The sequence below is a fragment of the Panthera onca genome, chromosome D1 (assembly GCF_046562875.1).
Source record: "Panthera onca isolate mPanOnc1 chromosome D1, mPanOnc1 haplotype 2, whole genome shotgun sequence".
Classification (NCBI taxonomy): domain Eukaryota; kingdom Metazoa; phylum Chordata; class Mammalia; order Carnivora; family Felidae; genus Panthera; species Panthera onca.
Window position 1 is genome coordinate 9,517,496 of NC_138348.1, and position 14,489 is coordinate 9,531,984.

At 56.8% G+C, this 14,489-nt stretch overlaps 1 protein-coding gene across 2 annotated transcripts in view; it reads right to left on the reverse strand.

Moving 5' to 3' along the window:
- Nucleotides 1–11,077, reverse strand: part of FADS2 (fatty acid desaturase 2) — a 33,483-nt gene extending 22,406 nt beyond the window's left edge. Inside the window, exons 1-3 of one of the 2 annotated variants that reach the window (XM_078433565.2) lie at nt 10,487–11,077; nt 2,010–2,120; nt 81–278 (exon numbers count right to left, since the gene is read on the reverse strand). In XM_078433565.2, coding sequence (XP_078289691.1) covers nt 81–278; nt 2,010–2,120; nt 10,487–10,693 — 516 coding nt within the window. In that variant the 5' untranslated portion in view covers nt 10,694–11,077. The remainder of the gene's footprint in view (nt 1–80; nt 279–2,009; nt 2,121–10,486) is intronic. The other variant, XM_078433564.2, reaches the window with a different exon arrangement.
- Between the last annotated feature and the right edge of the window lie 3,412 nt (nt 11,078–14,489).

A 14,489-nucleotide genomic window follows, 5' to 3' on the forward strand; every position in this document is an offset into this window, starting at 1 on the left:
AGCCTCTGTGAGCTGGAGGCGGGGGAGGGGGGCGGTTGGGGCGGGGGCTTCCGGTGACCGGTGAGGGTGTCACACGTCACCTGAGAGGTAGCAAGGACAAAGGCCGTGATGACGGTTGGAATCCAGCCATTGCCAAAGTAAAAGATGGTGAACCAGGCGATGCTCTCCATGGCAATGATGTGGGCCAGGAGGAGGAGGAAGAACAGGTGGTTGCTCTTAAACAGGTTCATATCCTCGGCGGTCTTCCTCAGGGCCCGGAAGTCCTCCGTGATCTGGGACTGTTGAGCAAGAGCACAGGGAAGGTGTCGGCCACCTGGCTGCTCTGGAGGGGACCGACGTCTTCTGGCCCAGAGAAGCGGTGGCCAGGGGGGCCGATCCACAAGCCTGCGACCCCAGGGAGCCCGGCCACCGTGCACCGCATCAGCGGCCTCCACGGCACCCGCCTGGGCCTCCGCAGCCCTGGGGACCGCACCGTGTGGCCACAGCCAGTCGAGTAGCGGAGAAAGGACTCGACTCAAAAGCCTGCCTTGTACACACCGTGTTCACAGTGACATTATTCACAAGGCCAAAGGCAGAAGCAACCCAGGCCTCCATCAGTGGAGGATGTGGTGCATCCACACAGTGGAATATCACTCAGCCTCAAAAAGGAAGGAGAATCTGACACCTGCTGCCGCACGGATGAACCCTGAAGACATCGTGCTCTGTGATATTAAGCCAGACGCCAACGGACAAATATTGTACGATTCCACTCAACTCAGTTACCTGGAGCGGGCATATCACAGACAGAATGTAGAATGGTGTTGACCGCGGCTGGCGGGAGGGAGACCGGGGAGTTCATGTCTAACGGGGACAGTAGCAGTTCGGGGTGGGGAAAAAGTTCTGGACGTGGGTGGTGGTAAAGTTTGCATGACAAAGTTTGAATGCACTCAAAGCCACTGAACTGTGCATCTAAAAACAGTTAAAATGGTAAAGTTGATGCTATGGATATGTATATATTACCACACACACACACACACACACACACACAGGCACATGCAAGCTTGCATTTCCCACTCCCCGACACTGCCCTGACTTGTTCTGGGCACTCTGTCGAGTCTTGAGGGGATTGCGGTGGGGGAGACAAAGCAGACAGCTCAGGGAGGCAGGACACCTGATGGGCACTGGGGATGTGGGGCCCCGGAGACCAGGGAGGAGTTGGGGGTGGCTCTGGGGAAACGAACGTGACTGGGAGACAGAAGGGGGCTGGGCGGCAGGGGTAGGGCAGGCAAGGAAGGAGAGGGGGTGCTTTGAAAGGGTAGATGGGGCGGGGCGTTCGTGGAGAAAGCTACGTTTGGGAGCCTGGGTGATAAATGTCGAAGAATCTGCCAACCATTTAAGCAGCAGGGAGAGCAGGGAAACAAGGTGGGGGCCAGAGAAGCAAAGCCAGGAAGGAGGGAGCCCACAGGACACTGTGGAGAGGAGAGAAGCTGCCTGCCTGCGGTGCGGGGGGCGGGGGGGGGAGGGGGGAGGAAGGAGCCCCAGGTCAGCTCCAGGGAGGGGTGAAGACAATCTCCCCTCTCAGACCTTGAGGGAAAGGGGAGAGTAGGGGCAGAGCGGTGGAGATCCAGGGCAGAAGGGAGGTTGACCTTAGGAGGGCACAAGGAATGGCCTGTATTTCCCAGGGAAGGAGAGAGAAAATGGTGTGTGGGGGGGGCGGGGGGGGTGGAAGGGGGGTTCAGGGGCTGGACAAGAAGGAAGGACCCTGTGCCAGCCTAGCTCGACTGAGACCCTGGAGGTGAAGAGGTGGGGAATGAATTACTCGAAGGTAGGGGGCCAGCCCAGGCTGGCAGCGAGAGAAGAGGGCTCACTGCAGAGCCTCTGGGTGCTCTCTGACCCCAGATATTGGGCAGTGGCTCTTCTGCACTGACATAAAGCTCCCTTGGCCCACCCCGGCACTCTCTGTCTTGGGGCGAGCACCTCCCCCTCTCCCCACACACCCTCCCCTCCTTTCTTGGTCTGGGCACACTCACATTCTTGCCATGGTCCTGGCCGGGCTCTTCCGGGGCCAGCTCTCCGATCAGCAGAGGCTTCATGAACTTGTGCACAAAATCAAGGTCACGGTGGAAGGCTCGGAAGGCATCCTGGGGAGCAGGAAAGCAAGTGGTGAGTGGGGCCCTCAACCCAGGGAGGGCAGGGCTCACCAGCACCGGCTCTCTGTGTCCCCACATTGATTGAGGCCTCCCGGGACCCGGCCCTGAATGTTCTCTCCAGCCTCATCTTGGCAGATCCCTCTGTGCCCAGCTGCACCGGCGGCATGCCTGGGTCGCCACCCTGAGCTCACCAAGGGTGCATGCGGACATTCAGGATGCCGCCGAGTGAGTCAGAAAAATGCGCCCCTCCAGGGAGAGGCACTGTGCGGGCACAGAGCTGGGCAGAGCCCAGGAAGGATGAGAGTCTCCGCAGAATCCTGGAGCCTGCTACGACACAGAAAACGTGCTTAGGAGATCACGTCAAACCAAAAACAATTACAGAACTAGGTAAAAACCATTTCTGAAAAAAAAAAAAGTTTCCGTAATCTGAAAAAGTATGAAAATAATTACTGAAATTATGGAAAAAAAACCTTGGAGAAGCCTTACACTATTACGTGTTAAGTTGATTTCATTCCTTTTCCAACTTTCTCTAACACGGATACATTGCCTTTAAAATAAAAAAATAATATTGTAATATCATATCATCATATTATCGTAATTCTGATTATAAAGTAATAGCATGCCTAATTTGGGCAAATTGAAGGAATGTACAGAAGAATAAAGAGAAAAATAAATACCACCCAGACGGTGAGCACCATTGTTAATATTTTAGTTTATTTTCTCTAGGTTTTTTTCTGTTATGTCCATTACTTTTTTTTTTTTATTTTTTAATGTTTATTTTTTGAGAGAGAGTCAGAGCACGAGTGGAAAGGAGGCAGAGAGAGAGGGAGACACAGAATCCGAAGCAGGCTCCAGGCTCTGAGCTGTCAGCACAGAGCCCGACGAGGGGCTTGAACCCACGAATCGTGAGATCGTGACCTAAGCCGAAGTTGGACGCTTAACCGACTGAGCCACCCAGGCGCCCCTCTGTTACGTACATTATTATCTAAGCCACCTCATAACAGATGCAGCAGTTCCATTAGAGGTGAGCTGGCATCAGGTCCCCCTCGTGGGCTACAACATGCTGTCCCAGTGGTCAACAACATTTACCCTGCAGTGAACCAAACTGAGACATTGCAGGGCAGGGGACTAGAATGATGCCACGAGAAATCATCGGAAATGTCACCGTAGTGGAGAAAAAAGTGTGCGTGTGCGTGTTGGGAGGTGGGTGTTTCGATTTTTAAAAACCGACAAAGATAAGACACAAAGATATAAAAACAGCAATGCTTGGGGCACCTGGATGGCTCAGTTGAGTGCACGCTTCTGGCTCAGGTCATAATCTCACGGTTCAGGAGTTCAAGCCCTGCATCGGACTCTGCTGTTAGCGCAGAGGCTGCTTCGGAACCGGTTTCCCTCTCTCTCTCTCTGCCCTCCCCTCCCTGGGTGGCTCAGTCGGCTGGGTGGCTCAGTCGGCTGAGCAGCCGTCCGAATTCAGCTCAGGTCACGATCTCACGGTCCGTGAGTTCGAGCCCCGTGTCGGGCTCTGTGCCGACAGCTCAGGGCCCGGAGCCTGCTTCGGATTCTGTGTCTCCCTCTCTCTCCGCTCCTCCCCTGCTCACACTCTGTCTCTCTCTCAAAAATAAAGATTAAGGAAATTTTTTTAAATGAATAAACATTTACTTTTAAAAAGCAGAAACATAAAAACAGCAATGCTTGATCTGAAAGGCTCATATTGCGGGGGGGGGGGGGGGGGGGGGAGAAAAAAAAACCTCAGCCGTTTTCCAAGACATTTTGGGAGTTGAATGAGAAAATTTGAATATGGGCCGGACATCTGATCACATTAAGGAGTTATTATTAGGTTTCTTAATAGCAGCAAAAGCATTGTGATTATTCTTAGGGGGAGGTGGTGAAGAATCTAGGGCCGAGGTTGCAAAAAAAATCGCACGCGCATAAAGAGGGGAAATGCAAAAGTGGCAAAACGTTGCGATCTTGGTTGAGGAAATACAGGTATTCACGACAGCAATCGCCAGGCCTCTCCCACTCCCTCACTGCATCCCTGGCATCAAGTCTTTTTGCCCAGTCTTTATTCCATTTGTATCTAGAACAGACTTACAAAGCAACACTTTGTGCAGTTTTGGAGGCAAAAAAAAAAAAAAGTCTATGCCCCACTAGCTGAACAGAAAGGGCTCAGATCAAGTATATTTTCAGAGCAGAGATGTGATGCTGGGCAGGAGGGAAGGGGGCCTGGGGGCCGGCGCTGACCAGCTCTGCCACTCTGGGCCAGCCTCAGCGCCCTCTGAGAAGTGAGGACCTTCCCAGCGCCAAGTTCGAGGCTCCCCGGGGAAAGGCCGGCCGGGAGCTTTGAAAGCAGGGCCCGGGCATCGGCGGTGCCATGGAGGCAACGCTGCCCTCCAGTGAGAGCCTACAGAAGCCTCTCCATTGGCCGTCCTCACATCAGACCACGGCTTTCGAGAAATGACAGGAAGTCCTTGGTGAGGCAGTTTCCTGAGGGCCGGCTGCTCTCTACTCCTCGGCTGCTCTCTACTCCTCGCTGGGAGGTGAAGTTCAAGTCTGCAAGTAGTTCTGACCGCTTTCTGAGCAGGCCTGGGGGGACCACCCACGAACCCACCAAGCTCGTGCCCATGCCGGGGTCTCTGCACGGCTCTTCCTTCTGTCTGGAGCCCTGCTCCCATAGTGTCCCCCGGCTGGCTTTTCCCAACCGCCCTCCAGTCCCACCCTTTCTCTGGGCCTCGCCCTGTTATGCGGTCTTCCTCACAGTTGTCGAATTCGCAAGCCATTGTATGTACTCACTTCCTTCTCGCTGGTCTCTCCCACAAGGATACGCGCTCCACAAGGGAAGGACCCCAACTGTCTGGTTCACTACGAGCAACCCCAGTGCCTAGGAGGGGCTCGCAAGTGAACGCGAGGGCCCAGGACCCCCCAGCTGTGCTCTCTCTGACCCCGCGGAAGCCTTTCCAGTCTGCAATCACGTTCAGACTCTTCTTGCGCCGTTTGGTGCAACTTTGCTCGTGCTTCTAAGACCCCAGAACACTTCACCTTCTCCAGCACCCGTGCTGCTGACTGTGGAACCATCCCACACTGACACAGCCACTGAGTCACAGGCTTTGTGCACGTAAGGCAGTAATCTTTACCAAACTCTGAGGCAGGCCCTATTTAATTTTGTTAGGTTTAAAAAAAATTTTTAAGATGTTTATTTCTGAGAGAGAGAGAGAGCAAGCAGGGGAGGGGCAGAGAGAGAGGGAGACACGGAATCGGAAGCAGGCTCCATCCAGGCTCTGAGCTGTCAGCACAGAGCCCGATGCGGGGCTCGAACTCACGAACTGCGAGATCCTGACCTGAGTCGGTTAAGTCGGATGCTTAACTGACTGACCCAGGCACCCCAGGCAGGTCCTATTTTAGAGACAAGAGGCTGGGGAAGGTGAAACTGCTAGCCCACCGTCACATTCCAGGGGTGCCTACTTTTAGAGTTTTCCAATGTTAGTACACAGGCGTCAATCCAAACGAGATTTCTCCTCCCTGAGAGTTGAGCATTTTTTGGGGCCTCCCCGCTTCGGAGCGTGGAGTGTCACGGGCAAGCCTCACGCACTTACAGAAAGTTCTCGGGAACTGTTTGGTTACAGAAGGGTCTGGCTGGTGTAAGGTGGGTCCCCAGGCAAGGCAAGACAGGGCAATGCAAATGTTGACTTGGAACCAGAATCTACCCTAGCCCAACAGGAAGGGAGGCCAAAGGCTTTCCAGGAAGGGCTGGGACAAGGGGCAAAGAGAAGGGAGTGGGGACAGGTTGGGAGCAGACTGGAACTGTCCCCAGGAGGGCAGGTGGGCAGGTGTGTGTAGTGGGGGGTGGGGAGGGCAGGCTGCAGGCAGAAGCACCAAAGATTCCCAAAAGGAAGACACGCACGCCACATTTCCTGCTTCTGCCACCAACCCAGGGCCAACGCCAGCCAACCTCTGCATGAAGACACCTTCCCTGGCCCGGCCCCAGGGTCTTCCAACCACACGAACGGTTGGGTGCCATGATCTGTTTCTGGCTATGTCCCCTTCTCAGCAGAGCAAAGCTAGTCTCCGGTCCGGCTTTGGACATCTGGGGCCTTAACCCGGGACCGGGAAAGAACAGGAGCAGCAAAATCAGGGCATTCCAGGTTTTCCGGGTTGCAGGGACTCTGGAGAACAAGAGGGGTTAAAGAGGGAGAAGCAGAGGAGGGACCCTGAGTTCCCGGCCAGAGACGGGGTCGCTGACATCCTCTGCACAGCAGAGGCCCTGGGCCAAGGGAAAGGGGGCAGTGGAGGCTGTGGGCAGCCAGAGGGCCCTCGAGGGGAGTGCGCCAGCTGATGTCTGGCCCATGCAACGCCCCCCCCGGGGGTGGGAAGGGTGCAGTCGCACAGGAAGCAGGTGCCTGCAAAAGGCAACAGATTCTCACGGATGCTAAGACGTGGGAGGATGCTGAGCTGGGGACGGTACCCTCCCTGAGACCGCAGTCAGTGGGAACGGGACTGCTCGGTCCCGATCCAGCTCTAGGAGGTACAGCTGCCCTCCAGTCACAACCAGAAGACGGATTTCAAATGCAGTGAATGCCTCTTCCTTTGGTAAAAATGGGGTCACTGAAGTCTCTCTTCTTCACACTCCGTTTCCTATTTCCTGAACCCCCTTGCCATGTGTGCTGGGGACATGCACATGCCCACCTGTGCGCGGGAGGCCAAGGGACACACAGTAAGTACAGTACCGATCCCTCACACTCAGAGCGCGTCCTCAAGTTCAAGGGGTGAACTCACGCACACCCATTTGAGCCTGGCGATGACCTCCCATTTCACAGACCTAGAACGCAAAGTGCATAGCAAGTGCCTTGCCGCGGGATTCACAAAGCTGGGATGCGATTCTAGGTCCTCTGCCTCTCAAAACCGTGGCCCCCCTGCCCTATCTACAGGAGGTCAGAGATTTGTTCCATTTTCAGTGTGGTGCCTTTTCAGAACAGCGTAGGAGCAGGTTCACAGATGGAACCAATCCTGACCTCTTCCCGCCTTCCCTCGGTTCTAAGAGGGGACCTATGCAGACAGGGCAGGAGAAGTTGGAGACAAGGCAGGAGCAGGGGGCAGAAATGAGGGAGCTGGTGCCTAGAAGGAGGGGGCTTGAGGAAGGAGTGAAGCGAATCCAATAGATGCGGTCACTCTCTGAATTATTCATCTTTTTTTTTTAAGTGTATTGATTTTGAGAGAGACAGTGAAGGAGAGAGAGCACATGCGAGCAGGGGAGGGGCAGAGAGAGAGGGAGACACAGAACTTGAAGCAGGCCCCTTGCTATGAGCACAGAGCCCGACCGACGCGGGGCTCGATCCCGTGAACCACGCGCTCATGACCTGAGCCCAAACCAAGGGCCGAACGCATCACCAACTGAGCCACCCAGGCGTCCCTGAATTATCCATCTTTATGCCCAGGGCCCAGCCCAAAGCCACAGAGACAGTGAATACGTGTGTCAGATGAATCGTAGTTGAAGATGAAAAGCCCCAAGTCAGGAAAGTTCGGAGGGCCAGAGGAAGAAAGAATAGGAAGGGAGGGTGGATGGGAGAAGGGGAGGTGGGAAGATTCAGAAACCCTCGGCTTAGGGCTGAGCCCTGTCACTTGAGCAAAATTTTAAACTTGAGCGAGGTCTTTAAACCCGAGAGCAATGAGAGATACCTGTGGGGCTGAGCTAACACGCGGGCATGTGCCCTGTGAGTTGCAAAAATCAAGTTCAGGCAACGCCAAGTGCTAACTTCTGCAGAAGTGCCAAATGACAACGGTCCTTGGCTCTGTTGTCCTTTCGAGGAACAAAGAGGTGTTCCTGACTTCTGAGGCCTTTCTCCAGGAGCAGGAAAATCCCTTCTTGAGGCCCCGAATGGTCTCAAGAATGGCTTCCTTGACTTCTGACCTCTTGGGAGGATGTTCCTGCCTTGCGATGGGCTCAAAACAGTGCACTGCAGTGCTCCGGGTGGGGGGGGGGGGGGCAGTCTCTGTCTGCTGCCCAGTCCCTCCCCAAGCTTGCATGGCCCAGACACTCTGGCTCTCCCCAAGCTCTGAGGAAGAGGTCCATGCTCTGAGGGGCAAAGCTACCTGCTGAACAGCTTAAAACCAAGGAACTCTTGATTCCTAACCTATTCCTGCCTCTCCGAGTCCTCTTATACACCCCCTGCTTCCCGTGGCCTTTTCCCATCCTGGTCCCAGACAGCAGAGAGAGAGAGAGAGAGAGAGAGAGAGAGAGAGAGAGAGAAAAAGGGAGAATCCAGTCTTACACTCCACTGTTAACTCAACCACACCACCAGTTAGGGCATACCGCTCCATAAAAGCCTCGTCATAGAAGGTAGTAAGCTTTGGGGGAAAGGGTTGTATATATGCATTGCTACTCCGATAAAAGCTGGCATAGATTCAAACTTCTTTCCTCCCAATTCCTCGTTGCTTACTTTTTAAAAATTTTATTTTAGAGGGAGAGAGGGAGAGAGAAAGAGCACAAGCAGGGGAGAGGGGCAGAGAGAGAGAGAGGAGAGAGAGAATCTCAAGCAGGCTCCACACTCGGTGTGGAGCCCAACTCGGGGCTCGATCCCACAACCCTGGGATTATGACCTGAGCCAAATTCAAGAGTCAGATGCTCAACCAACTGAGCCACCCAGGCGCTGCCACTGCCCCCCCCCCCCACCCCCGCCGCCTTGTTGCTCATTTTACACAATCTTCATTTTTCTCCAACTTGTCTGATAACGCTTGGTCCGTGGCATTTTCCTAGCGTTTACAGCTTACGAAGTGCTTTGCCACACAATACATTATTTTTCCACATAAGAAAATATGTTTGATAGCGGAAAGACCCCAACCCGGAGTCAGGTTTTTTACTTGAGTCGCCCTTACCCAACTTCCCCCAACAGTTTGTGGGAAGGTCCCCAAGCCGTAACGCAGATGGTCTGAAAACCTCATGTCCACTAAGTTATGATTCGCATTACAGCCCCCGGGGCACTGTTCTCCAGCAGGTGAGACCGGATGGGCCCCAAAGCTGTAAGCATCTTCTCCTGTGGGCCCTCCTGGGGATCTCGCATAGGCCTGGACCCTGCTCATCAAAGCAGCAAGCCATTAACAGCCGGAGATTATAGCTGCCTGGTCTGGCCTCCTTGGCTAGGCCCGTCCCAAGGAGCCTTGAAAGAGGCAGGGGGATCAAAAGTTGCACCGCCAGGGGCCCATACTGTTAGGACAGCAAAAGCCCCGGACAGCAAACGTCCAGCTGCAATGATCTACGTATCCCTCCCGTGGCTTCTCCCCTCTTCACCCTGCGCAAGTAGCTTTCAGCTCATTGCCACCAAGAGAGGCTTTCTTCCCTCCTTGACTCTCTCTTCGCTTCCCTCTCTCCCATCTGAGTCCACTGGGCTCCAGCTGCACCTTAAAGAAATGCAAGCATTTCAGACTGGGGGCGGGGGTGTGAGGGGAGGGGGCTGGGAGGTGCCCCAGGGGCAGAGCCACACCTTTGGTGTGGGTAAGATGGGCAGCTGTGGCTCCCGCCGAGGCCCCATCGCCCCAATACCTTTTGGTGTGCAGATGAGGAAAGGGCATTCCTGGCAGGATTTAGAAACAGAGGACCATTGAGTAGTTGAGGAGCCCGCGAGTAACCTTGGTGCAGCTGGGACCTGTAGCCAAGCCCGCCTAGTGCCGCTGAATCCACGCAGCTCAAGGCCCCTCTCGACCTGGGCTTTGCAAACGCTCCTTCCAGTTCCCCACCCCGGGGGCCCAAGAACCGACCCCCCGGTGGTCCTTGAGGGCTTGGGAACAGGAGGTCCCGGGCGGTCCCTTCGTGGCAGCCACTGTGGACCTTCTTAGACAAGGATTCCAGCAGGAGCGAGCCCGGCCTGGACGAGCTTTTTCCTTCCCCGCCCCCTTGTCTGGCTGGAGAGTGAGGGACGCGCGCTGAGTCCACAACTGGCCCCTCTCCCGCTCGGTCCCGCGGTGCCCCTGAGCCGCCATCTTCCACGTTGGGGGTGCCACCCCCCCTAAAGCCCGATTGCCCCCTTCGGAGAGTCCCTAGCTCCGTGTGAACCCGGGGGGAGGAGCGGACGCGTGGGTCCCAGCGCGCGCAGTAGACCCCGCACGCTTCTCCACCGCCCGGATCTCCACGGCGGCGCCGCCTCCCGCGCCGCAAAATCCGACCCCCATAGCCGGGTGGCCCGGGCCGTCCTAAAGGATGAGGGCTGGGGGGGCGCGGAGGGCGAGCGCAGGAGGCACACTTTTCCTTTCCTCCCCGACGCCCCAGGCTCCATTCAGCGCTGGAGGTCTCGTCTGCAGCCCTGGGACTCCTGGCCCCCGACTCCCGCCTGCAGCAGAGAAAGGTGGCGGGGGAGCCCCCAGAGCCTTACCGTCGCATCTTCCCCCGCGTAGTGCCCGATGACCCGCTGGCCCCCCGGGTGCCGGCTGGACCATTTGGTGATGTTGTAGACCTTGCGGTCGATGACGAGCCACTTGTCCGTGCGCAGGTTGTGCTTCTGAATCTCCTCCCAGCTGAAGGTGGGCATCGGCGCCTCGCGCTCGGTGGCCCCCCCGCCCTGGTTCCCCCCTTTCCCCATGCTGCCTGCCGCCCGGGACGCCCCGTGCACTGCGGCCTCCTCCGCCGGCGGCCCGAGTGTGCGGCCCGGGCCCTGCTCGGTTTCGGCTTTTGTCTTCTCCTACTCCTCCTCCCGCCGCGCCCCCTCCCCCAGGCCTCCTCGCCCGCGCTCGGGAGTATCCCTGCCTTGCCTCCCGAGTCTCTCCGGCTTCCCGGGGCCCTCAATCGGTCCCTTCCCTCCGCCCCTCCCTCCGCCCGCCAGCCCGCGGTGGACTTTCGCCTCCAGTAAAAACTCCCGGGGAGCTCAGGACCCCGATGCCTCCTCCGCCCGCCCCTCCGGCTCCCCCCGCCCGCGGCTCCGCATCCTCCCGCGTTCTCCGCCGCCCGGGTTTCCACAGTGATCAGCAGAGCGCTTGCACCAATCCGGGCGCGTCGCCCCGCCTGCCATTGGCCCAGGAGGATCTTTCGAAGGCCAGCGGGCTGGAGCGGCGGTCCCCGGCTCCCCCCGCCCGCTCGCGCGGAGTGGAGCCCTGCGGCGAGGCCGCTACGTGTCCTCCCTCCCTCCACCAGCTCCTCTCCCCCGCCGCCCCCCACCCCCACTCCAGCCCCGGGGCGCCGGAGGAGATCCCAGAAGAGCCGCGCGGCGGCGCGGGGGTGGCTGCAGGGCCCCGCGCGCGCCCCCCGCTCCGGGGCTTTGCACCTGATGCCGGCCCACTCCCGCAGCGGCTGGCCCAGGTGACGCCCTTCCCCCCGCGCGCTGGAATCGGGACTCCAGTGTCTCCCGCCTTCCACGCTGGCGCCGTCCTGCAGCCTCCCTGGAGCCGGCCTCGGCGTCGCCCAGGGCTCGGGACCCTGGTAATGCGGAGATCTCAGAAAAGAATTGCGGGGCCTCCGCCCTGCCTCTTTGTGCGAGGCGCCCATGGTGGTGGCGGGGGAGCGAGGGGCGCGACGGTGATCCGGACGGTCCTGGCCCTGGACTCTGGAAGCGCACGGTCTTTGGTGGGAGACGGAACCGGCGTGCGGTACAGGACCACACACGACTCACACTGGACAGTAGTGTCGCATACAGACTCCAGGAAATAAAGGGGGAGGCATCTAAAGGCTAGGTGGGGAGGCAGGCCCCCAGACTCCAGCTGGATCGGTGTCCAGAGCGAAAGCCCTGGATCCTGAAGGTGGACTGAGGATAAGTGGGATGTAAGGAAAACCGGGGGTGGGGTTGAGGACAGCCTTGGGAATCAGGAGTAAAGGAGGGGCCCTCATATTTCAATGGGATGGTTTCTAGGTCCCCGAGCGCCGGCACGCTCTCCTGATGAGGGTGTCTCACCCCAACCCTGCGAGGTGAACATGTAGCAAAACTGACTCCATCTGGAATTCACTTTGCCCTGGACACTTCTCCCTCGCTTGTTAATCCACACTAGACCTGTCTGGCACTGTAAGCCCTTGGGACATCTGTTGACCTGAGGTTTCAATAGGAGTACTGAATTAAGGCAGAACACGTTGCACAAAGTACAGAACATTCTTGCCCTGTCACTCCATAAGCACACGATAAGCTTATAGTTATCAATTGTTTGAAGTTTCTGAGGGAGGGGCGCCTGGGTGGTTCAGTCGGTTACGCAGGTTAAGCATTGGACTTCAGGTCATGATCTCAGGGTTCATGGCTTCGAGCCCTGCATCGAACTCTGTGCTGATAGCTCAGAGCCTGGGGCCTGCTTCGGATTTTGTGTCTCCCTCTCCCTCTGCCTCTCCCGGGCTCATGCTCTGTCTTTCTCTCTCTCTCTCAAAAAGAAATTAAAGTTTCTTAAGGGAAATTGAAGAACCTGGGCTATGTTTTTGGTTTTTTTTTTTAATGTTTATTTATTTTGAGAGAGAGAGAGCACGAGCAGGGGAGGGGCAGAGAAAGAGGGAGACACAGAATCCAAAGCAGACTCCAGGCTCTGTGCTAACAGCACATGCAGGGCTCAAACCCACAAACCTGAGAGATCACGATCCAAGCCGAAGTGGGATGTTTGACTGAGCCACCCAGGTGCCCCCAACCTGGCCTATGTTAAAGACTTCTGATTGACTGCTTAAGCGCCCGTGGCAACTGTAGCTCGTTTCTTCTTTTCTGCTTCCCTCCCCCTCGAAGAACTCCTGATGGCACTGGGGTAGGAAGATGGCCTTTCAGGACGTTCGTTCATCATTTTCTCCGTCAGCTGGTATTCTTCAATAAAGTTGCTTTTCTTGCCCCGACACCTTGTCTCTCGACTTACTGGCCTGTTGCGAGACAAACAGATGGGGCACGGGTTCCATGACAAACAGGACCCATCTTGTTACAGCTAATACGGTGTGGAGAGACTGAGGTTTAAGAAAGATGAAATGCTTAAAGCTAGCAAGTGACATAGCCGGGCGCCTTCCGGACATCACCCTGCCTCTCTCTAATGAGGTCAGTGGAAAGGAGCCATTGTAGAAACTTCGCTGGAGAGCAAGCCGATGCAGGGTGGGGGTCGCGGGGTAGGAAGATCACTCTAGCCAGCAGGTGGGGGGCGGGGTAGTGGAGGCCACACAGGGTCCCCTCCGGGCCATGGCCACAGTGGTCAGCCTCCTCTGTGTCCTGCTGGTATCCGTCCTGAGCGTCCTTCATGCCTGTCATAAGCTCCGACAGGAAGAGAATGAAGCCTCTCCGGCTTTAAAGAGTGGCAACAGACATCCACAACCAAAAAGCCTGGCTCACAGGATAAGAGAGGGTGACGCAGGCACTCAGGGAGAGTACGCAGGCTTTCATGTCCGTTAAAGGTGCACTGAAACACCAAGCAAGGCTGTGATTTTTTTTTCAAAGGGGGATTAACACAATACGTAGATAACCGTAATGAAACATTTTTTAAAGGTCATGGGGCTCAGAAGAAGGAGTGATCATCTGAAAGGGAGAGCCGGGAATTATCTCGGGGAGGAGCCTCGAAGGCTGAGAACAGGGCCGCAGGAGAAGCCACCAAGGTCTAAAAGGCAGTGAGCACAGCTGAGGATGGGCACGAAGGGGGGAGGCCAGCCAGGGGGTGGGGCGGAGGGGAGCACTCCAGGAAGGAGTGGAGGAGGGGCTGAAGTGAGAGGGAACTTTAGAAGGCTGGAGCCCATGGCCAGTGCTGCCTTGCCCCCCATCTGCCCTTCTCCTGCTCTCTTATTTATTGCTGTCGCTACTCGAAGGAGCTGGTGAGTCTGCTCCTTTAGAGAAAACCTCACAGTACCCAGCTGACCCCAGAGTCACTCAGGAAAAGGGGTGATCTCAGAGCCGGTCTCGCGGTTCCCATGGTTTCCCGCTGCCCCACAGAATCCCTCCTCCCCAGCACTGCAGCATCCCCGGGGATCTTGCCAGGACCTCATCGTGATCATTGCACTTTATCAGAAACAAAAGAGAAGAGCCTGGGTGGCATGGAGCCCAGGTCCTCCCCACCAGCCAACTGGGTGAAAGGCTGGGCAGAGTGGGATGGGGGTGGGGGCTAGGAGACAGGGCCTGGGGGCTGGAGCCTGTACAGCCAGACCCCACTGAACAGCTGAGGGGGCCTTTCGGTCTGTGCTCACAGGGGTTCTCTGATGTCTGCTGGTGGACGGACGGGGTCGCCCAACGCCCTGCAGGGAACAGCCCTGGGGGTGAGGAGAGGGAATAGGGTTCTGACACAGAGTCCCCCTTCCCACCCCACCACCCACCCCCAGACCGTGGGCAGAGGACCAGTGGCCGAAGCTGCATGCTCCTTCTGGCCCCTTCTGGCTCCTCCTTTCCTTGGTTGACAAAGATGGCCAAGGCACCACTAATCTTTGAGAGATCTTTGCCGACGAGGACATGGGCA